This window comes from Salmo salar, chromosome 28 (assembly GCF_965601325.2).
Source record: "Salmo salar chromosome 28, fSalSal1, whole genome shotgun sequence".
Lineage (NCBI taxonomy): Eukaryota > Metazoa > Chordata > Actinopteri > Salmoniformes > Salmonidae > Salmo > Salmo salar.
In genome coordinates, this window is record NC_138318.1 from 16,916,409 (window position 1) to 16,941,553 (window position 25,145).

At 45.1% G+C, this 25,145-nt stretch overlaps 1 protein-coding gene across 5 annotated transcripts in view; it reads left to right on the plus strand.

Moving 5' to 3' along the window:
* Nucleotides 1-25,145, plus strand: part of snx29 (sorting nexin 29) — a 110,852-nt gene that overhangs the window by 51,609 nt on the left and 34,098 nt on the right. For 3 of the 5 annotated variants that reach the window (XM_014179669.3, XM_014179668.3, XM_014179667.3), the window contains exons 15-18: nt 11,979-12,085; nt 16,673-16,789; nt 17,792-17,847; nt 22,224-22,305. In XM_014179669.3, the coding sequence (XP_014035144.3) occupies nt 11,979-12,085; nt 16,673-16,789; nt 17,792-17,847; nt 22,224-22,305 (362 nt within the window). Of the gene's footprint in view, nt 1-11,978; nt 12,086-16,672; nt 16,790-17,791; nt 17,848-17,933; nt 22,306-24,801; nt 25,007-25,145 lie in introns of all 5 variants that reach the window. The other 2 variants (XR_014383000.1, XR_014383001.1) reach the window with 2 other exon arrangements.

Sequence of the window (25,145 nt, forward strand, 5' to 3'; positions counted from 1 at the left end):
TAAATGTCCATTGTGGTGGAGGCAGAGTAAAGACTGTTGAGGGGGTGGGGTGGAATGGCCATAGGGGGAGCAGCAGCATGACCATTGAGTGAAATAAAAACAATATAAAATGTTAATAAAACATTGAAATAATATACATATTAACAACTGGGGGGAGCATCAGATAATGTAAGTGAGTTGTGGGGCAGGGCTGTTGTAATGGCACGCAATGTTTTTCTCGAATGTTGTCTCATACGTTAGTCCAAACTATACAGTCAAAAAATGTAGGCCTATAGCATTTTTGAAACAGGTTCAAAGGCTAAAAAGCTTTATTTCCTTGTAATTCATTTTATTCAATGGCTTCACCTGTGTCCTCGCCAGCCCGGGTAGGGTGGCACTTTACAACACTCCAATGTGAATCTCATGCATATTTTTGGATCGACAATAGGGAACGATGGGAGCGATGATATTTTGAAAAGATGCCCTTGCATTAAAGTTGAACCTCGGATAGATATTTAGTATAATAGCCTATTCAGTCAACTCAAAATATGGTATTCTGTTCTTTTGAAATAGCCTACATTTTCTATATCATAATGAGACTAAATGAAACGATATAGGCCAAATGAATTTGGTGATGTCCTTTATTAAGGAAAAGGCAGACATTTTATATAAACATTGGATTTCTGTGGTCCAAATTTCATAATCATTTTCATTTTCAGATGTTTTTTGTTAGTATAGTAGGCCTTTCCTTGTCTCTCCTCAATTGTAAAAGCCTGCTCTCTGATGTCAATACCAAAGCTGATCATTTTGACTGGATTGAATTGGGATGATGTTAATAATGATAGTAGTGAGGATGGTGAGAGCCCAGTTTAACCTAACCCTTTAATCATAGGCTATTGTTACTTTGTGTCTCTAAAATCACCTTGTGTCCATTTCTATGGTCATGTGACATATAGTCTGTATTAACTGAAACATCCAAATGTCAGCCTTTTAGCAGATCCACTTTTTCCTCATGAAATGTTTCATTTTCAGAACTGATCAGAATTCAGAATGCTATAGCCTACAGTATAGATGATATTCTGCCCATATGAACACGTTTATTTTAGGCCATATAAAGAACAGCTAGGCATGATTTGAGGAAAAGCAGTAAACAGACACAACGCTGTTTCACATTCTTTAATAAAAACTCAAACAGGAAATAGACTATACAGTTGGCTGCACAGTTTTCTTGCCAAATAGGCCTACAAGGAAACAACATATCTCAATGAAGTTGATTGCGCGAGGCGGTCTGTGCGCTACGGAGTACCTTCCATAAACATTTTTGCTCAACAAAAATACACGTAAGCCTCTTTATCACAGTTTCCCACCCAGACAACCCGCCACGTGACGTCTCTCTCTCTCCCCCCTGATTAACACTCAGCACTGATTTATTGAAAAGCACCTTACATTTTCCGCCAACACCACAACATGTAAGCACCGCACATACACACAAAAAAAGAAAATGGTGTGCTCCACTTTACCTGGAGAGTGATTGGTTGTGAGATGTACTCCCAGGATGAAAACAAACTAATAATGTCAACATTTCCCTTTTGGGCTTTGGAAATTGCTTTGAAAATTGTGGGAGATTGGCTGGGAAAGTTTGTATTTTGACAGGGGTATTTGACATGGCTGGGTTGAATGAATTAACAAGTACTGTGTGTTTGTGTGTGTGTGTACACGTTTTACTATACTTGTGAGTACCAAAAGCCCTCAAAAGAATAGTAAACCAACTAAAATTCAGAGAAGTGAGAACATTTTGCCGATCCTCACTTGTAAAAAGGCTATTCTAGGCTTAGAGGATCATTTTTTATTGAATCTTTATTTAACCAGGCAAGTCAGTTAAAAACAAATTCTTATTTACAATGACGGCCTACTTCGGCCAAACCCCGACGACGCTGGGCCAATTGTGCGCCGCCCTCTGGGACTCCCAATCACTGCCGGATGTGATACAGTCTGAATTTGAACCAGCTAAGGTGTAGACCTTACTATGAAATGCTTACTTACAAGCCCTTAACCAACAATGCAGTTCAAGAAATAAAGTTAAGGAAATATTTACTAAATAAAATAAAAAAATAACACAAGAAAATGACATAACAATAATGTGGTTATATACAGGAGGTACCGGTACCGAGTCAATGTGCGGAGGTACAGGTTAGTCGAGGTAATTTGTAATGTGACTATGCATAGATAATAAACAGCGAGTAGCAGCAGTGTAACAACAATGCGGGGGTCAATGTAAATAGTCCGGGTGACGCTTAGCTATGATCTGGACTCTGGTTTTAACTGAGCAATTAGAAACCCAGTGTCACCTACAGGTGTGTGTGCTGCCTGTGTACCAACTGACATAACTTATCAGTATGCACTGGTCAGCCACATCCAAACACTTTGATTGCTCTCATCAGATCATGTTAAATGGTCATTTCCACGGGTTGTTGTTGTTTTAACAGAGAAGGAAAAAGTCTAGGTGGACGTTTTGTGATGTTTTAGTTGGTGAGGTGTGTGTGTGCGGTGTGAAGTGTTTGGTATGCGATTTCACGCCTGTAGATCGGATTCGCCTGCTGTAATTTGGGGCCATCAGTGCAGACACAGTCTCACTCCGATGGACCGATAAAACAAACACACACACACGCGCACACACACACTGTTGTCTGGAGGAGAGATACAGGAAGCAGCAGACAGTGTGTGATGGGACTATGAAAGGAGATTGCTTTGATTACCACATTTTAATTAACCTCTCCTGCCTTCTCCCTTGTGGATCTGCAAAGTATGTCATGTCTACTTGCTTCTGTTATGGTTCTATATATGTGTGTGTGTGTGTGTGTGTGTGTGTGTGTGTGTGTGTGTGTGTGTGTGTGTGTGTGTGTGTGTGTAGGTTTGTCCTCGTCTTTCTGCACTAAACATTTAGGAACCTGTATCGGCCCCTCAATAGTCTTATTGAGTGATTCTTAGAGAACATGTATAAATTGCCGCTGAAGACTGTAGTAATACATTTTACCATGCTTCAGTACACCCACTGTGAAAGTGAAACATTTTCAAGATAAAAGGGATTTCTGATGGCTGTTACCTACATGTTCGTCTCCACTTCATTGCACATAAAAAAGGGCTTGTTGTGAATAAGACTGGATGCGAATATTATTTAGAGACGGCTTCCCCTGTTTAACACTTACAGCTGAGCGGGAGGAATCACAGCTAAAGAGCCTTTCCTGGGAAGCCTTACATACACACGGGCACGCCACACAAACACTTATGTACGTACGTAACACACACACGCACATGCACACACACACACACACACACACACACACACACACACACACACCCACACACACACACACCCACACACGTACGGACAGACAGACACACATGGACGTACGCTGTCACGGACGTACGTAACGCTCTCTCTCTCTCACACACAAACACAAAAACACACACACACAAAAACACACACACACAAACACACACACAGAGCTGTGAGTTCCTGTTTAGTTTGGAACTCTTCTCCCTATTAGGGGTAAGGTTTGTATGGTGGATATATAATGTATGTTGGAAGTCCTGCTCCTTCTGTTCTTTTCATTCTCTCACTATTTAACAACCAACTTCTCTCAGGACCATAACACTTGTCTCACACACACTCACACATGGCCTCGCAGACACACCGTTGCAGACAGGCGGCTGCTCAATATTTCTGCTCAGTTAAGTCAGTTCTTACAGACTAGCTGCCTTCCCAACTTCATAGAGTTTGTAACATCTGTGCATGCGCACACGCTGCTTTAAGGTCCAATCTGGATTTTATGCCGAGTTAACTTCCTCTAAAGTTACTTCAACCTAGTTGAACTGACACGTGGATTTGGTGACTTGTTAAGTGAACTTCACTGTTAAAATTGTTATTTTACGGTACGCCACCGGCAACTGGTTGGAGTGAAAATACGGTAAATATACAACAAGTTACTATCATTTTTTACAGCTGTATTTAGGCAGTTTGCTGCTATAGTCTGATTACTTGGGACTCACCTACATTTTGAACTCACAACCTCTTGGATGCCAGAGACCTGTATTTCCTTCCACATCATCAGGTCTGTCATGGCCACAAATTGATTGGTAAGGATTACAATTCTCTGACAACACCAACATAAATATAGCAGTGTTTAGGTACACTTAAAATATGTTGTACTTGTGCCAACCGTAAGTGAAAGTATTGTACCAGTTTAACTGGTTTATGGTTATGTTAATGAAGGTTGAGCACCTCTTTTGTCCACTTGCAGTCCTGCAATCTTTGTAAGAGTTGGTGACAAAGAATTGCACTTTAAAGAGGTTACTGTGCATTTTACAGCCAACTATCTGACAGTAAGTTACTGTCATTTCATAGAAGCTTTGTGATGATAACTTGTAAAAACACTTCACAAGGAAGTCATTCTCTGCTGTGCGAACATTTGGTACTCAGCCCTACCTGGGATTTGAATTCACAGCCTTCATCAAGGATCTCGCTGTACTTTGCGCCATTCATCTTTCCCTCGATCCTGACTAGTCTCCCAGTCCCTGCCGCTGAAAAACATCCCCACATCATGATTCTGCCACCACCATGCTTCACCGTAGGAATGGTGCCAGGTTTCCTCCAGACGTGACGCTTGGCATTCAGGCCAAAGAGTTCAATCTTAGTTTCATCAGACCAGAGAATCTTGTTTCTCATGGTCTGAGAGTCCTTTAGGTGCCTTTTGGCAAACTCCAAGCGGGCTGTCATGGGCCTTTTACTGAGGAGTGGCTTCCGTCTGGCCACTCTGCCTGATTGGTGGAGTGCTGCAGAGATGGTTGTCCTTCTGGAAGGTTCTCCCATCTCCACAGAGGAACTCTGGAGCTCTGTCCGAGTGAATATTGGGTTCTTGGTCACCTCCCAAGGCCCTTCTCCCCCGGTTGCTCAGTTTGGCCGGGCCGCCAGATTTGCCATTATGGGGTATTGTGTATGAAAAACAGCCCCAGACCATTATTCCTCCTCCACCAAACTTTACAGTTGTCACTATGCATTGGGGCAGGTGGCGTTCTCCTGGCATCCGCCAAACCCAAATTCGTCCGTCGGACTGCCAGATGGTGAAGTGTGCGTCTTCACTCCAGAGAACGTGTTTCCACTGCTCCAGTTCAATGGTGGTGAGCTTTACACTGCTCCAGCCAAAGCTTGGCATTGCTCATGGTGATCTCAGGCTTGTGTGCGGCTGCTCAGCCATGGAAACCAATTTCATGAAGCTCCCGACAAACAGTTGTTGTGCTGATGTTGCTTCCAGAGGTAGTTTGGAACTTGGTAGTGAGTGTTGCAACCAAGAACAGACCATTTTTACACACTTCAGCACTTGGCGATCCCGTTCTTTGAGCTTTTGTGGCCTTCCTCTTCACGGCTGAGCCGTTGTTGCCCCTAGACGTTTCCACTTCACAATAACAGCACTTACAGTTGACCGTGGCAGCTCTAACATGGCAGAAACTTTATGAACTGACTTGTTGGAAAGGCTGTGTGCTTGATTTTATTCACCAGTCAGCAGCGGGTGTGGCTGAAATAGCCAAATACAGTAATTTGAAGGGGTGTCCACATACCTTTTGTATATATAGTGTACTTATCCTGTAAAATTAAAATAGCTTACTTGCTACTGAGTTGCTGTTAAAATACAGAAAATATCATAATTAACAAGTTTACTGTAATCAGAATACAGTTGCATACTGTCATTTTACAGCAATAACGAATTCAGTTGTAAAAATACAGTAAGTTTTATATTTACTGTAAAGAAATAAATGTGTGTTCCATAAGCACATCTGAAGTATCCTATACGAATAACTGTAATTGCAAGTGAGGCGTGATGAGAATTTACAGGACGATCCAAAAAGTATCCAATTGCGATTGACTGTAAATATACAGCAAAACAGTAATACACTATTTATTTACTATAAAATTCTAATTTTATCAGTATCATAAAATGTACAGCAATTGCATACAGTGTAGTTTTGTAAGCACAACTTAAAGCATTAGTTGAATCGTATTGATTTGACTAAAAGTATGAAGTTCACTATACTCAATTGAAGTAACTTTAGATTAAGTTAACTCAACACGGAATCCAGATTAGACTTGATTTCAAATTTCAAGGCAGCAGGATAACACACTTTTATGTTGACTCAACAAAATGTTTCAGTTAAGTTGACTTTGGGAAATGAGCTGAAACAACTAAAAGGCAAAATAAGTGTTTACAGTGTACACACGCACATACACTTAGCCATTCACTATGTCTTCGGTGTTTTATTATTAAGACCCTATTGCCGTGACAGGGAACAGGAATCCAAGTGAAAGAGAAACTCTGAGCTGAGGTAACTTGGGAATGTACTGTCAGCAGTTTTACTGACAAAGGCAGTCTGTGTGTGTGTGTGTGTGTGTGTGTGTGAGGGGATAGACAGGCTATTGGTAGTGAAAGATAAGCCTTAGGATTGCTGTGGCAGAGAGCTGTGTGCTGCTGGCTGGGGTGATAATGACCCTATCACGCCTGTTGACTCTCTGGATGACTGGGTGGCAAATCTTCTCTACGATTGTGTGTGTATGTGTGTGTGTGTGTGTGTGTGTAGGGGGGATGATATTTAGAAACTTTCTTGCTGTTCTAGCCCAACTTTGTACTACTAGTCTGCGCATCCTGCATTGGTGTAGACTGGTGTAGACTCGGGAGGTGTGTGTAGACTGGGGAGGTGTGTGTAGACTGGGGAGGTGTGTGTAGACTGGGGAGGTGTGTGTAGACTGGGGAGATGTGTGTAGACTGTAGACTGGGGAGATGTGTGTAGACTGGGGAGATGTGTGTAGACTGGGGAGGTGTGTGTAGACTGTAGACTGGGGAGATGTGTGTAGACTGTGGAGATGTGTGTAGACTGGGGAGGTGTGTGTAGACTGTAGACTGGGGAGATGTATGTAGACTGGGGAGGTGTGTGTAGACTGGGGAGGTGTGTGTAGACTATAGACTGGGGAGATGTGTGTAGACTGGGGAGATGTGTGTAGACTGGGGAGATGTGTGTAGACTGGGGAGATGTGTGTAGACTGGGGAGGTGTGTGAAGACTGGGGAGGTGTATGTAGACTGGGGAGATGTGTGTAGACTGTAGACTGGGGAGATGTGTGTAGACTGGGGAGGTGTGTGTAGACTGGGGAGGTGTGTGTAGACTGTAGACTGGGGAGATGTGTGTAGACTGTGGAGATGTGTGTAGACTGGGGAGGTGTGTGTAGACTGTAGACTGGGGAGGTGTGTGTAGACTGGGGAGGTGTGTGTAGACTGGGGAGGTGTGTGTAGACTGTAGACTGGGGAGATGTGTGTAGACTGGGGAGATGTGTGTAGACTGGGGAGGTGTGTGTAGACTGGGGAGGTGTGTGTAGACTGTAGACTGGGGAGATGTGTGTAGACTGGGGAGATGTGTGTAGACTGGGGAGGTGTGTTAGACTGTAGACTGGGGAGATGTGTGTAGACTGGGGAGATGTGTGTAGACTGGGGAGGTGTGTGTAGACTGTAGACTGGGGAGATGTGTGTAGACTGGGGAGGTGTGTGTAGACTGGGGAGGTGTGTGTAGTGTGTGTAGACTGGGGAGGTGTGTGTAGACTGTAGACTGGGGAGATGTGTGTAGACTGGGGAGATGTGTGTAGACTGGGGAGGTGTGTGTAGACTGGGGAGGTGTGTGTAGACTGTAGACTGGGGAGATGTGTGTAGACTGGGGAGATGTGTGTAGACTGGGGAGGTGTGTGTAGACTGGGGAGATGTGTGTAGACTGGGGAGATGTGTGTAGACTGGGGAGGTGTGTGTAGACTGTAGACTGGGGAGATGTGTGTAGACTGGGGAGGTGTGTGTAGACTGGGGAGGTGTGTGTAGACTGTAGACTGGGGAGATGTGTGTAGACTGGGGAGATGTGTGTAGACTGGGGAGGTGTGTGTAGACTGGGGAGATGTGTGTAGACTGGGGAGGTGTGTGTAGACTGGGGAGGTGTATGTAGACTGGGGAGATGTGTGTAGACTGTAGACTGGGGAGATGTGTGTAGACTGGGGAGGTGTGTGTAGACTGGGGAGGTGTGTGTAGACTGTAGACTGGGGAGATGTGTGTAGACTGTGGAGATGTGTGTAGACTGGGGAGGTGTGTGTAGACTGTAGACTGGGGAGATGTGTGTAGACTGGGGAGGTGTGTGTAGACTGGGGAGGTGTGTGTAGACTGTAGACTAGACTGGGGAGATGTGTGTAGACTGGGGAGATGTGTGTAGACTGGGGAGGTGTGTGTAGACTGGGGAGATGTGTGTAGACTGGGGAGGTGTGTGTAGACTGGGGAGGTGTATGTAGACTGGGGAGATGTGTGTAGACTGTAGACTGGGGAGATGTGTGTAGACTGGGGAGGTGTGTGTAGACTGGGGAGGTGTGTGTAGACTGTAGACTGGGGAGATGTGTGTAGACTGGTGGAGATGTGTGTAGACTGGGGAGGTGTGTGTAGACTGTAGACTGGGGAGATGTGTGTAGACTGGGGAGGTGTGTGTAGACTGGGGAGGTGTGTGTAGACTGTAGACTGGGGAGATGTGTGTAGACTGGGGAGATGTGTGTAGACTGGGGAGGTGTTGTAGACTGGGGAGATGTGTGTAGACTGGGGAGGTGTGTGTAGACTGGGGAGGTGTGTGTAGACTGTAGACTGGGGAGATGTGTGTAGACTGGGGAGATGTGTGTAGACTGGGGAGGTGTGTGTAGACTGGGGAGATGTGTGTAGACTGGGGAGATGTGTGTAGACTGGGGAGGTGTGTGTAGACTGGGGAGGTGTGTGTAGACTGTAGACTGGGGAGGTGTGTGTAGACTGGGGAGGTGTGTGTAGACTGGGGAGGTGTGTGTAGACTGGGGAGGTGTGTGTAGACTATAGACTGGGGAGGTGTGTGTAGACTATAGACTGGGGAGATGTGTGTAGACTGGGGAGATGTGTGTAGACTGGGGAGATGTGTGTAGACTGGGGAGGTGTGTGTAGACTGGGGAGATGTGTGTAGACTGTAGACTGGGGAGATGTGTGTAGACTGGGGAGATGTGTGTAGACTGGGGAGGTGTGTCTAGACTGTAGACTGGGGAGATGTGTGTAGACTGTGGAGATGTGTGTAGACTGGGGAGGTGTGTGTAGACTGTAGACTGGGGAGATGTGTGTAGACTGGGGAGGTGTGTGTAGACTGGGGAGATGTGTGTAGACTGGGGAGGTGTGTGTAGACTGTAGACTGGGGAGATGTGTGTAGACTGGGGAGATGTGTGTAGACTGGGGAGGTGTGTGTAGACTGGGGAGGTGTGTAGACTATAGACTGGGGAGATGTGTGTAGACTGGGGAGGTGTGTGTAGACTGTAGACTGGGGAGATGTGTGTAGACTGGGGAGATGTGTGTAGACTGTGGAGGTGTGTGTAGACTGGGGAGATGTGTGTAGACTGGGGAGGTGTGTGTAGACTGGGGAGGTGTGTGTAGACTGTAGACTGGGGAGATGTGTGTAGACTGGGGAGATGTGTGTAGACTGGGGAGGTGTGTGTAGACTGGGGAGATGTGTGTAGACTAGGGAGATGTGTGTAGACTGGGGAGGTGTGTGTAGACTGGGGAGGTGTGTGTAGACTGGGGAGATGTGTGTAGACTGGGGAGGTGTGTGTAGACTGGGGAGGTGTGTGTAGACTGGGGAGGGGTGTGTGTAGACTGGGGAGGGGTGTGTGTAGACTGGGGAGGTGTGTGTAGACTGTAGACTGGGGAGATGTGTGTAGACTGGGGAGGTGTGTAGACTGGGGAGGTGTGTGTAGACTGGGGAGATGTGTGTAGACTGGGGAGGTGTGTGTAGACTGGGGAGGTGTGTGTAGACTGGGGAGGTGTGTGTAGACTGGAGGTGTGTGTAGACTGGGGAGATGTGTGTGGACTGTAGACTGGGGAGGTGTGTGTAGACTGTAGACTGGGGAGATGTGTGTAGACTGTTGACTGGGGAGGTGTGTGTAGACTGGGGAGATGTGTGTAGACTGGGGAGGTGTGTGTAGACTGGGGAGATGTGTGTAGACTGGGGAGATGTGTGTAGACTGTAGACTGGGGAGATGTGTGTAGACTGGGGAGGTGTGTGTAGACTGGGGAGGTGTGTGTAGACTGGGGAGATGTGTGTAGACTGGGGAGATGTGTGTAGACTGTAGACTGGGGAGGTGTGTGTAGACTGGGGAGGTGTGTGTAGACTGGGGAGATGTGTGTAGACTGTAGACTGGGGAGGTGTGTGTAGACTGGGGAGGTGTGTGTAGACTGGGGAGATGTGTGTAGACTGGGGAGATGTGTGTAGACTGTAGACTGGGGAGGTGTGTGTAGACTGGGGAGGTGTGTGTAGACTGGGGAGGTGTGTATGTGTGCGTGTTGAAAGGGTTGATTGACTTTGTCCTCCTCGTCGTCCTCTTATCAGGGCTGTATCACTCAGATTCTCAGCAGCAGGCTGGGCTTTTGTCTCCTCTGGACCAGCAATCATCTTCCTAAATCAATATCTGCCCCTGCGAGACCAGACACACACTGCCCTTTATCACTATTAGGACTGAGAGATTTGGACAGTTTCTCTTCAAATTCAACCAAAACCTACATCTGTTATTTTAAGTGGGTTATTATTCTCTATTTTCTGAGATGTTTGTTTGTGTATTGCGCACACATGTGTGTGTGTGCGCGTGTGTGTGTGCGCGTGTGTGCGTGTGTGCGCTTGAGTTTGAGGAAAGAGGTTTCTCTCCGTCTTTGTCGCCTCAGTGCTGTAGGTCTGTGTGCATGTGTGTGTTTGTGTTATCTAACCTAATGTGGGACCTTATATATAAAGGTGTTAAAGGAGAAAGGAGCCACCGCTCCTCCAAGTCCCTCTAGTCTAACTTCTGTTGTTCTTCCTCCTAAAACTAGATTACACCATGTTTATAGCTGACGTGGAACCGCTGTAGGCCCGTATTGATGACGTTAGCCAGCTAGAACTAGTAGTGATGAACCACAGTTTTAGGAGTATGTGGGGAGAGCCAAGCAGCGTGTCAGTTTGATACAATAGTCTGAAGTTTGGAGAAACAATCTTTTTTTTTCATGTGAATCTCGGTACAAAAAGACAGTAATTAGAGAAAATGGTTGTCATAACAACAATGTTTACTTGTTTACTTCCCCTGGTACATACAGCGGGTTTAGTACCTTAGAGAGGAGGCTGTTTTAAAGCTTTCCAGGAAGTAACCGCTCTGCTCTCTGACCCATGCCTCCAACAGACAATTAGAGCTGTGTGGAAAAAAACGGCCCATCAAACAGTTGTTGGTTTTTACTTTAACTACCGACAAGACAATACTCTGCATAATTATCCAGTGATAATGGTGTGTGTGTGTGTGTTTGTTTATTGTTGCCCCAGGCATATCAAACACTTATTCTTATTAATATAACTCATTATGTTGGGAGGCAGGTAGCATAGTGGTTAGAGCGTTTAGCCAGGAACCAGAAGGTAGCTAGCTCGAATCCCCGAGCCGACATGTTGAAAAAAGGTTGACGTGCCCTTGAGCATGGCACTTAATCCTAATTGCTCCTGGGTCACTGTTGTTAATGGCTGACCCTGGCCGGGAACCCTCTTTCCGGGGATGTCTCAGAGGGCGCTAGAATTTGTGCAAAAAAAAACATTTTTACATATTTAGCAGACGCTCTTATCCAGAGCGACTTACAGTAGTGAATGCATACATTTCATAAATTATTATTATTATATATATATATATTTTTGTACTGGCCCCCCGTGGGAATCGAACCCACAACCCTGGCGTTGCAAACACCATGCTCTACCAACTGAGCCACAGGGAAAACACATTTCCATTTCACACATACATATCATACACAATTGTACATGTGTGAAACAGGACAAATATAAACACCCATCAAATTATTATTATTATTCCCCAAGTAATTGTTTGCCTCTCTCTCCCCCCTCTCTCTCCCCCCTCTCTCTCCAGCTCTCGCCATGGTGAGGAACTGTGATGATCCTACTCCGGCCCCTCAGAGCAGGTCTATGGGTGATGTTGAGGAGCTGGCTGCCAGCTATGAACGCAAACTCATAGAGGTGGGTACTACTAGTACCACTACTGTCTGGCTCAGTCTTACCCTTACCAGTACTTAGACAGCTGAGATGGCTGCATTTCATTCCAGAAAGTAGCTTTCTCCCTTCAACCCTCATTCACTCCCTTTCATGGAGCTGATGGAGAAGTCATGGATTTCTCTGCATATGGCAGCAACTAGTTAGAGCTCAAATGTTTTTTCTATTCTACTGAGCCGTTTACTTTATCTTCCTATTCTTATCTTTTGTTATTTCTCGTTGTTGCGTTGTCCAGAAGGAGCCTGCAAGTAAACATTTCGTTGGAAGGTGTATACCATGTGTATCCTGTACATACGACTAATACGACTTAAAACTATCTACCCAGTCATCACAGATCAGTGAAGGGGATTGCTGTCACTAATCCAGCCTGGTCAAATCCCTGTGATTACTTCAAGAAGGGATTTCTAAAGTATTCAAACAGTCATGGAGTTTGTAGGCAGCTGATGCACAGTTCTAATTCTGTTTTTACACATGACGATGATGCAGTCACTCAGAGACAGAGCCAGGGAGTGGGTGGTTCTGGGAGTTCTTGGCATGCTGGTTAACTAATGACCAACCGACAGTGTGGCCCTCTGTGCCGAGAGACAATGACATCAGCAAACCCCGGGAACACCGCCCTCCTCTATTTTAATGAGGTTGCAGTCAATTATTCATAAGTGTTTTATATTTCTTTAATAAGAAATAATTCTGTTTGTGTTTGGGAAGACTGTCATTTCACTTATTTATGCATTTATCTATGTCTTTTTTATTGTTTACTTAATGATGCGTTCATTTGCTTGCCTGTCAGTCTCAATAGGGCTTTCCTAAACATGCTGAGACGGGTACTTCCGTTTTCACTTTAAATCTCAGTTCAACGCTGTGACAACTTTATTTAAATGTACTGGCAGACAGCGTACATTTTTCTTTTGTCCTCCACATTATGTTACTATCTGGTTTGCCTGTTTATGTTCTCTGAAGTCATGGAAACATGCAGATGTTTAGACTACAGCAGCTTGGCTAGTATTGTTGGCTGTTGCTATTGACAATGGGTTTTACTGGTGGCCACAGTGAAATAGTTGGAAAGTATAGGAGATTTGCTTTCATTTGGAATATGTAATAACCACATGTATAACCACAATTCTTTATAACCAAGTTCAGAGGTGTGATATGAAATAGTATAATATTGTAAGATACTATTATGGGATGTAGTAGTCTTTTTGTGGAGGAGAGATGGATATGTGTTTGAGGGTGTTTGTTCTACAATGAGATTTGGGTGTTTGAGGGTCTGTGTGTGTGTGGTATAACAGTGAGGTGTGTGTGTGTGTGTGTGTGTGTGTGTGTGTGTGTGTGTGTGTGTGTGTGTGTGTGTGTGTGTGTGTGTGTGTGTGTGTGTGTGTGTGTGTGTGTGTGTAACAGTGAGGTGTGTGTGTGTGTAACAGTGAGGTGTGTGTGTGCGTGTGTGTGTGTGTGTGTGTGTGTGTGTGTGTGTGTGTGTGTGTGTGTGTGTGTGTGTGTGTGTGTGTGTAACAGTGAGGTGTGTGTGTGCGTGTGGTGTGTGTGTGTGTGTGTGTGTGTGTGTGTGTGTGTGTGTGTGTGTGTGTGTGTGTGTGTGTGTGTGTGTGTGTGTGTGTAACAGTGAGATATGGGTCGGGGACTCCTGTGGGATCTCTGGATCTTCCTTTTGATCTGTTCTCTCTCATTAATTATCCAACAGCAGAAACACCACAGCAATTACTAACAGGCTTTCTTTCTGTTCAATTTAGAAAAGACTCACAATAATACCAGCCTATGCCTGGAAACATGCTCCACTGTAGCCATTCCTATATTGATCTTAAAAATGGAAGAGATGGATGGACTAAATAATGCTCAACAAATTGCCAATTTGTGTGTGGGTGTGTGTGCGCGTGCCTGTGTGTGCTTGCATGCGTGCCAATCTGAGTGGACAGCTTAGTCCTCTACCCGCCCCTCCTCCTTCCCCACCACCCGTCTCCCTGCTCATGTCACTTCCTGTTTGTGGAGACTGCTGGGTAAAGTGAGTCAGTGAGAGAGCGACAGTGTGCACCCAGACACTGACACCAATCTCCCCCCTCTCTTCCTCCAGTCCTCCCTTGCTTTCACATTCATCCCCCTCTCCACCACACACATTCATCCATCCCTCTCTCATGCTACCGCTCTGAGGGAAAGCTAAGCCTGTCGTCTCCTCTTTCCACTTCTCTCTGTTCTCTCTCTTCAGACTCGTTTCACATCCAATTACTTGTGTTAGATAGCAGGTCAGCTATGGTGGCCATTTCTGCTTAGGCTGGGACTTCTCTGTACAGGCTCCCAGCTCAGCACAGCATCTCTGCTCGCCTCACTAACTGCTGCTCACCTCACACTACTGTCAGCCTGGGGAGAGAGGGAGGGGAGGGAGGGGAGGAAGGGAGAAAGCGGGGGAGGGAGGGGGGTAGAAAGGGAGGGAGGGTATGGGAGAAAGGGGGGTGGAGGGAGGGAACTGCTAGGATCACCTGCATCACAACAGTGCCATATAGAACTGTCATATGGCCCACAAATAGAGACTGACAACTGGTTTTACTGTTAAGTTAGTTTGTAGGTCCTAAATAACTTACAATAAACCAAAACTAACTGCTCTCAATAAGATGCATTGCTATTTCTGAGTGTTTTAATGGAAAAGCTGAAATAGAAAATGGACAACCTTTCTAAATTCAAACCCAGTTAAACAAAACATTGAATGAATGAATGCAGTGACTTGGTCCTGTCTTCCCGACCAGCGCTGCATGGTGAGTAATGAGGTTGAAACCGCATGTGCATTCCTCGCCTGTTGAACTGAATTGGGAGCGTTAGCAAGTGGCTGTGACTGACTGAAATGACATGTGCAAATCAGCAGGCGCGGCCGCAGAATAACAAACCGATTAGCTCCCTCTCACTGAGAATTAATTGGGTTCCTTCACGCTTCAAATTAATTTCTTTTTTTAATGTCCTATTTGAAAGTTACGGCACAAATAAATAGAGGTGATGAATGGATTGAGTTTTCCAGAATGATCCGATGTTCCGTCAGTGAGTTCTGTTGGTCCGACTTGGTAGCTAGGAACCTTTCTGTTGTGCTGTTCAGTGTTCCCCACAGGGTGGCTGTCAAAGGTGATGCGGCACTGCTGGGCCTCGCTAGTGCTGTTGGTACTCCAAATGCCAGCTGAGTCGTGTGTGCACGCACGTGTGTGTGTGTGTGTGAGCGTGCACATGCACACGTGTTTGTGTGTCCGTGTTTGTGTGTGTTTGTACCTGTGTTTGTGTGGGTGGGTGTGTTCACATCATTCAACATGCCCGTTGTCTCTCCCGGTCTCTGTAGAGTTAGACAACATCAAGGAAGCTGCAGGTTAACTCCTGAGATGGGAAAGTTGAGTGTTGAGTGCATTTCAAAGTAGAAACCGTGGAAGCAGGAGTGTTTTGATGGTGCTGCCTTCAAAGATGTCAAGTTCTGCATTTTAATGCCCAACTCTCTCTACCTGATCCTGAGGTCACTGTGTTTGAATTCTGTCTGGAAAGTTAAAAATGACTGTATTTATTAATAGTGACCTAGAAACCTAGGTGAATGTTGAAATGTTAGCTAACTATGAAATAATTATAGCTGGAAAACTATAACAAAGGAAAAGTTTGCTTCCTCACCTCTACCAGATGCCATGTTGAGGTTATTTTTCAACTTTGTGCTATAAGATAAGATTGTCTTCATTATTCCTTGCTTTTTAACTACTATAATCTCTCTCCCTCACCTCTACCAGATGCATGTTGAGGTTATTTTTCAACTTTGTGCTATAAGATAAGAATTGTCTTCATTATCCTTGCTTTTTAACTACTATAATTCTCTCTCCCTCACCTCTCCCAGATGCCATGTTGAGGTTATTTTTCAACTTTGTGCTATAAGATAAGAATTGTCTTCATTATTCCTTGCTTTTTAACTACTATAATTACATCTCTCCCTCATAATAACAGACAATGAGCTTTCTTAAAATAATCATTCTCAAACTAGCCTGGTACTGAAGTGAATTCCTTGGTAGTTTTCATCCCAAACATTCCTGTTAAAACCAACAGCCAGGCTAAAACATTCTGTCTCACTTTAAAATGAGACTCTATGATGTCTTATTTTAACCCAGTGTGTTTGCGGTGCTATACTCTGTGTATTAGGGTCAGTGATGGCTACAGACATGTCAAAAAGGACATCATTCACCGGTCATAGCCAGATGTCCCTGTCCTCAATCTACCCTGACACCTGATGTCCCCAGACAAATGAATGAATGTCATAGCTATCTGGCTGTCTCTGTTTGTGACATGCTGGTGGCAGAAACCTATCACCCTGTCCAGGTCTGTTATGGACACTGACAGCTGATGTCGTGAGCAGCCTGGACTCAACCACCCTGTGTGTGTGTGTGTGTGTGTGTGTGTGTGTGTGTGTGTGTGTGTGTGTGTGTGTGTGTGTGTGTGTGTGTGTGTGTGTGTGTGTGTGTGTGTGTGTGTGTGTGTGTGTGTGTGTGTGTGTGTGTGTGTGTGTGTGTGTGTGTGTGTGTGTGCGCGTGTTTATACTAGGTGGCTGAGATGCACGGTGAGCTGATAGAGTTCAATGAGCGTCTGTACCGTTCTCTGATGGCCAAGGACCACCTCATCAACCAGATGAAACAGGAACTCATCGACCTCAGAGGACCAGTGAGTTACCCTCTACACACACACACACACACACACACGGGAGATTGCCGGCCACTCGGTAACAAATCAACTACCCCAGGCTACCCCTTATCCCAGAGCTCCAGCCCTCATCTGCTGGCCCAGCTCTGGCCGCACACTGGCTGGCTGACCAGGCAAGCTGTATGTGTGGTTCTCTGGTCCCTGGGGCTGGAGCAGGAGGGGAGTAGAGGAGATGTGGCACCCTCTATCCCAGCCCTGTGGCCCTGTCTCTGGGGTGTGAGAGCCCTACTTCATCTTCTCTACACCAGACCCTTTTGTTCTATTAATAGACAGTCCACACATTGAAAATGAAAGACAAAAGGCTGTTGAAACACACACACACACACACACACACACACACACACACACACACACACACACACACACACACACAGCCCCCGCACACACACACACACACACACACACACACACACACACACACACACACACACACACACACACACACACACACACACACACACACAAAGAATTACCCCTGCATGTGTCCCTGGGTTGTGGGGGGATTTGAGGAGAAGTTGCAGACAGATTATAGGAATGGATCCCTTACAGCCATGCTGGGTAATAGTGTCCATCTCTGCCTCTGGCGCTCCCTCCTATCCAGGGATTAACAACAACAAGAGGCCCTATGGTGTCACGCACTCCACTATGAGTTCCAATAGTTTTTTTTTGTGCGTACAGTACGTTGACGTGAGAGTGGTGGTGATGGGATGGGGGGGAGAGGGGGGGGGCAGAGTACAGTAATGTCACAGTGCTCTGCTCCGCTGGTCACACAGAAAGACGCCCTCTCCCTCAGGATCTACCCAACCCTGCTGCTCAGACACAAAGGGTTGTGTAAAGTAGAAATGGATGAAAGGTAGCTGACATAGTAACGCAGTGACATTTTGTATAAACAGTGACATTTTGCTCTCTCTCTCGCTCCGTCTCTCTCTCGCTCCATCTTCCTCTCCTTACTTTTGAATAAAGGTTCCTGGTGACCTGAGCCAGACTTCTGACGACCCCAGCCTATCAGATTTTGAGACGTAAGCACCTTCTATCTCCCCATATCTACATCCACAGTAAATCTCTTATCACATGAGCAGTGTCTGACTATCTCTATTATATTCAGTGCGGAAAGTATTCAGATCCCAATCGGAGGAGAAGGGCCTCGGTCAGGGACCAAGAACACGATGGTCACTCTGACAGAGCTCTAGAGTTCCTCTCTGGAGATGGGAGAATCTTACAGAAGGACAACCGTCTCTGCAGCACTGGCCAGATGGAAGCGACTCCTCAGTAAAAGGCACATGACAGCCCGCTTGGAGTTCGCCAAAAGGCACCTAAAGACTCTCAGACCATGAGAAACAAGTCTGATGAAACTAAGATCGAACTCTTTGGCCTGAATGCCAAGCGTCACGTCTGGAGGAAATCTGGCACCATCCCCACGGTGAAGCATGGTGGTGGTAGCATCATGCTGTTGGGTTGTTTTTCAGCGGCAGGGACTGGGAGACTAGTCAGGATCGAGGCAATTATGAACAGAGAAAAGTACAGAGAGATCCTTGATGAAAACCTGCTCCAGAGCGCTCAGGACCTCAGACTGGGGCAAAGGTTCACCTTCAAACAGGACAATGACCCTAAGCACACAGCTAAGACAATGCAGGAGCGGCTTCGGGACAAGTCTCTGAATGTCCTTCAGTGGCCCAGCCAGAGCCCGGACTTGAAGCCGTTCAAACATCTCTGGAGAGACCTCCTCTGGAGAGGATCTGCAGAGAAGAATGGGAGAAGCTCCCCAAATACAGATGTGCCAAGCTTGTAGCGTCATACCCAAGAAGACTCGAGGCTGTAATCGCTGCCAAAGGTGCTTCAACAAAGTACTGAGTAAAGGGTCTGAGTACTTATGTAAATGTAATATTTCCGTTAGATTTTTTAAAATAAATTAGCAAGCATTTCTAAAAACCTGTTTTTGCTTTGTCATTATGGCGTATTGTGTGTAGATTGATGAAGAAAAAAACGATTTACTCCATTTTAGAATAAGGCTGTAACAACAAAATGTGGAAAAAGTCATGCACTGTATATGTGTATCTCTGACACCACGGCTCAGCTCTGTCATTATCATGTGTATCTCTGACACCACGGCTCAGCTCTGTCATTATCATGTGTATTTCTGACACCACGGCTCAGCTCTGTCATCATCATGTGTATCTCTGACACCACGGCTCAGCTCTGTCATTATCATGTGTATCTCTGACACCACGGCTCAGCTCTGTCATTATCATGTGTATCTCTGACACCACGGCTCAGCTCTGTCATCATCATGTGTATCTCTGACACCACGGCTCAGCTCTGTCATCATCATGTGTATCTCTGACACCACGGCTCAGCTCTGTCATCATCATGTGTATCTTTATCACCTCAGGTGAGGGAAGGTAGGTGACCGTTTTCAGACGTCTCTGAAAATATCCTTCTTCCTCTCTCACTGCTGGTCTCTAACTCCACCTCTCTGTTTGAAAATCTGTGACAGTGAGTGAGAATGACAGTCTTTAAAATCAGGGGAGGACAACCCCAGCCCTGTAGATCCCCAGTCATAAGACACTAAACCATTTTCATGGTAAACTATATACTCTGTATATTGTAAACATACATTACTGTGTACACTGAGTGTACAAAATATTTTCCCTGACATAGACTGACCAGGTGAATCCAGGTGGAAGCTATGATCCCTTATTGATGTCACCTGTTAAATCCATTTCAATCAGTGTAGATGAAGGGGAAGAGACAGGTTAAAGACGGATTTTGAAGCCTTGAGACAATTGAGACATGGATTGTGTATGTGTGCCATTCAGAGGGTGAATGGGCAAAACAAAAGATTTAAGTGCTTTTGAATGGGGTATTAGGTGCCAGGTGCACCGGTTTGAGTGTCAAGAACTGCAATGCTACTGGGTTTTTCACGCTCAACAGGTTCCTGTGTGCTTTTTAGCTTTGCTTTTCCTTAGCGTGCTTTTTAGTCGTTCAGTTTTCTTCGTTATTTCGTTTTTTGTCTTATGTTTCTTGTGTAGTAAATAGTTCAGCTTTTATTTTCATTGTTTTTATTAGTTATTTTTCTGCGAAGCACATTGCATTGCATGATTTGATTTGATTTGAATGTCCACCACCCAAAGGACATCCAGCCAACTTGACATGACTGTGGGAAGCATTGGAGTCAACATGGGCCAGCATCCCTGTGGAACACTTTCGACACCTTGTAGAGTCCATTCCCTGACGAATTGAGGCTGTTCTGAGGGCAAAAAAGGGTACAGAAGGTGTTCCTAGTGTTCCTAATGTTTTGTACATGCAGTGTATATACAGGTGTTGTACTAACTGCTAATAGAACCTGGCTAGTACTTTATGATAAGTACTTTATTGAGGAAAAAGGTACTTACTTAAAATGTGCAACTGTGACATGTGGCTGTCTCACCCAGCTATCTTAAGATGAATGCACAAACTGTAAGTCGCTCTGGATCAGAGCATCCGCTAATGACGAAAATGTAGAAATGTAAAAAAAATAAAGGGCTATTTGTAAACAAAGCCTGTTGACACTAGCTCTCCTGGTCCAGGGATGACCCTTGTCGTCTCATTTAAAACAGAGTTGAACCGAGGTTGTCACCCACTTGACCACTTTCCTCATGTCCTCGTTAGCGCCGGTGAAAAGAGGACACTGTGCAACCTTTGTGAGGGAGGAGGGAGGGAGGCTGTGTCACTGTGCTGCTTAAATCAGTTATGTCTCTCATTAAACACAGGGAACGGGGGTAGAGGACTAGAGGGCTATAACACGTGACTATTACTGGGTGCCTGAAATGGCAGCCTATTCCCTATATAGTCCACTACCTTTAACCAGGGCCCATAGGGATCTGGTCAAAAATAGTGTACTATATAAGGGAAAGTGTTGGGGGTAACGAATTACAAAAGTAGCTCGTTACGTAATCAGATTACTTTTATGAGTAACGGACTAAAGTAACACGTTACTTATTATTACAGTTATTATTACAGTTACTCTGTCAAACAACGAAGAACTGGCGGCTCGAGAGAAAGATTTTGAATGAAAGTTAGGAAATCTGTACAGATGTTTGACTTAAGGTGTGTGTATATATATATATACATATATAGTGCAGCACTTGTAGACTAGCAGAGGAAGCAGCGCCAGCAAGTAGCCTATATTTGATCGTAATGCAAAGTAATATAATTAAGCAATAAGGTAACGCAGAGTACCTGGACACAGCCCTTAGCTGTGGTATATTGGCCATATACCACAAGCCCCCGAGGTGCCTTATTGCTATTATAAACTGGTTACCAACATAATTAGAGCAGTAAAAAAAAATGGGGCCTACCCATGGTATACGGTCTGATATACCATGGCGGTCAGCCAATCAGCATTCAGGGCTCGAACCACCCAGTTTATAACTAACGCATTACTTTCCACACAAAGTAATATTGTAAAGTAACAAGATACTTTTGTTGAATGTAAAGAGTAATATGTAATATACTTTTTTCAAGTAACTAATCCCAAAACTGATCGGGGATAGTATGTGATTTTGCAAAAGACAACAGAGTGTAGACCCACACACACACACCACAGAGACACTTGACGACTGTCTTCATTTGCTCCGGTGAATAAAGAACACAGTTCAACCTTTGTGATGAAGGAGGGACGGATGCTGTTGTTGTGCTTTTTAAATGGGTTATGTCCCTTAGTAAACACAGGGAACAGGAGTAGAGGACGAGAGCACTGTAACCGCTGACTGGGTGCTTGAAATGGCAGCCTATTCCCTATATAGTCCAATACTTCTGACCAGTACCCATAGGGCTCTGGTCAAAGTAGTGTACTATATAGGGATAGTGTGCGATTTTGAACACACCCTGGGTGTCTGAAACACTGTGTTCCAGCAAGGTGGTAGTAATGTCCTCTGGTAGGAGGTAGTGAGGAGCACCTCAGCGGTCAAACCACATACAGGTTCACATTTGATCTCCCTTTGGGTTCTTTCCATTTCCCTAATGAAAGGTCTCCTGGAGTTTTTATGTAGGTAGCCATTTTTTTCCTTCCTGAGGTGAAAGTTCTCATGGTTTAATACTCTGCTTGCCTGACGACTCATCCTGAATTCCGCTGCTCTGTCGATTTCCCCATACATTCATCGTGGAGAAGAAACGCTAGTGGCCGTGGCGTTTGGCCGGAGTGGTATGGATGGGTAGCCAGGCAAATACCGTAGCGCTTCATGGTTCTGATTTATGCTTCCTGACAAGGTGATCTTCATATAAGTGTAGTAGTAGTGAATTCTTGAATCTATTGAAGACCCTCTCTTTAATGTCGTAGTATATTTTATGAATGACAGCTTTCCTGCGATGAATACTACAGTATCTATAACCCTTACTGTGTATTCCTCTGCCCCAGGGCTCACCGTGCTCTCATCAATGTCTGGATTCCCTCTGTGTTTCTGCAAGGACGCGCTTCTAACGCCTACCACGTATACCAGGTAAGAGACACTAACACCAGATCCTAGTCTAATAAACAAACACAAATTGTATTTGCAGATCAAGACATCCTAATTGTCTGGTATCCCATTTCTGTGTTTGGTTGTTGAATGGAGTAACTAGTGAAAACTAACAGCCAGCATATGCCCTGGCCTCGATAACTGATTTTTATTGTACCTAGCACATTGACTAGGCGTGAAACCTCAGGTCTCTCACTGTGTCGCCTTCCTTCCTGTTCTCCCCTGAGGGGATATGTGTCACTGCCCTGCTCGGTTCCACTCTCCTCTGTCAGGAAGAGGAGCCACAGTGTAGCGATGTGAAACCAGAAATTATGGGACACGACAGGTGACACAACCTCAGCAGAGAGATAGTCTAGCCTGATTGGCTTGCTCCCGGACTGAACTACATACAAGTCTGCTCTTGTATCTCTGCCACTGCAGTGTGGTGTGAAGACATAACAGCACCCCTGGACAGAATAGTAGAGGCCTGGGCAGCTGCTTCCAGATGTTTACCCCTGATAAGTAGTGACAGGAGGCTGGTATTGGAGAGTAAAATGTTATGGCTGATAAGACATCAATGATCCGATTGGTACAGAAAGGAATCAGAGGTCATTCAAGGTTTTGCTGGGAAGTTCAGTTGACGGATTTAGCGTTGAACTTCTATATTCTAGTTAAATGGTTCCGTAAATGTATTTCATTGATTTAATGACACCTATTTTTACTAGCGCTTTGAAACTATTGCTTAGTCTAGCCTCAGACAATGGCTGTATCCTGTATAGTCTTTTGTGCCTTTGTGGTGTGTTCTCAGGGGTCTATTTGTCTTATAGATCCCTGCGGAAACATTAGCATTGTTCTTAATAGACTAGATAGATGAGAACGGTTTGCCATTGTTGGCTGTGTGTGAAAGGCGCTTTGTATCTTCCTCTCCAAGGCTTAAAAACAGACGTGATGGGTCACTCATGCCAAAACGTTGGAGCTGTATGCGGGATACGTGAGAATCGGTATTTCTCATACAGAAGGTCCATACACCTGTTCTTAAATAGCATTTGAAAGAGAGACTACTGGTATTATAGAAATTGAGTTCTAGAATGTGTTAAAAAAAAATTAAATGCTCCCATTTCCAACCAGCCAACCAGGTGACACCAAGCCTCGGCCAGTCATTCCAAACATCCTGTTCCTGTACTGTTCCAATAACAGCAGGGCCTAAAAACCAGCACCACCCAGCAGAACACAACATCAGAATCACACAGCTCCGTTTCTCTCTCTGCTGAACTGAAAATGATGGAGAGGGGGGAAAAGATAAATAGAGAGAGAAAAGTGAGAGAGAAATGGGAGCCAGAGAAGCGTGGCATTCTTCTCTGCCACTAGATTACAGGGCATTTATTGAGCAGGCAAATTGCTTGTTCTCCATTCTGTCTTTGCCTTTCTCAAAAGCCACTTTTCTTCTCCGTTTAAAATGACTATGTAGACAGAACAAGGCCTGGGATGCCCATAGAGAGAGGGAGGTTGTGATGGTTCTCACTATTATCACTCCTGTTTTGTTCTCCCCAGATGAGCTCTCCGTCTCTCCCCTACTCTCTCCCTCTCTCCCCCTCCTTTCATGAGATTATAACGGCAGTTGGAAATTATTGTTGCATTCTCATACGATACCAACAAGAAGTTATTATAGAAATGGCTTTTCTCTTCTCCCTCAGAGAAACAAGTAAAATAATAACAGAACTGAAGAACCCTTCATTTGCCAGGTGGAGATGACGGATGCACTTTGCCGTGTTGTAGTGATAACATACCCTCCCTCCTTCCCTTAAACTTCTCTGACAGAACCAACATATCAAATCCACTTACATTCCCAGTGTCATGACGTTGGCCTGTGGGTAAGGTTTATGACCCCCCTCATAAATACCTTTCTCCCTTCCCCTCTCTCTCTGACTCTACTGAAGGACTCTCGAATAGCCTTTGTTAAACATAGAGAGTCTGGGAACATCAAACAAGTGGGGGGAAAGGAACCATATTTCGGTAATAGAACCAGTTGAAAATATGCGTTGGTACTTAATGAGTATGGATGTCAGTTCGGTTGTCATCTGAGACATTATGACTGATGACAGGACGACATAAACTGTATCTGGGAAAGTCTACACATTCTAGTTATCAGATTCACATGGAATTGTTGTGCAATTTAAATGTTTGATATTGAAACTGTTTGTTAGAAGATTAAATGTAATTTTAGCTTCCAAATGAGAGAGTTGGATTTTCATAAGGAAAGAGCCCTGCTCAATCAGTGGCCTGCCCCTGTGAAGAGACATGGGTTATAAACTATGAAACACACCCTTCTCCCCCTCCACTATATAAGCCCTTGACGAAAATGTAACCTTGTGTTCCGGGTACGTGAGGTCTGCAGCCTCTGCGTTAAAAAGGACTAACATGTCAAGTACAGAACTAAGCCAACCTCAGCGTGAGCTTTGGTTGTGAATGGTATGAACTTTGAACTCTTATTCACTACAGAAGTGATACCTCCTAGCCATTGAGTTAGCAGCGGCCGCTGTAAACGTGGGCTAGGAAAGGACGGACGACGTATCCAATCTAACACACAACGAAGGTACCACAACGTATCCAATTTACCACCAGAGACATTCTTCTGAGGACAGGAAGATCTCTGTTGGCCAACACGGCCAGCATCTACGACCAACCTACCGAAGCGCAGCTCAGAGTAAATATTTATTGCATTTTCCTTTTCCAAATGGGCGGTAATTTAGAATGCATAAGATACTGTAATTACGATAGCATAGCGTCTCCCTTTGTTCCTCAGTCTTCCCGCTCTTTCACTCAAACCCAACCCCCCTCTCTTT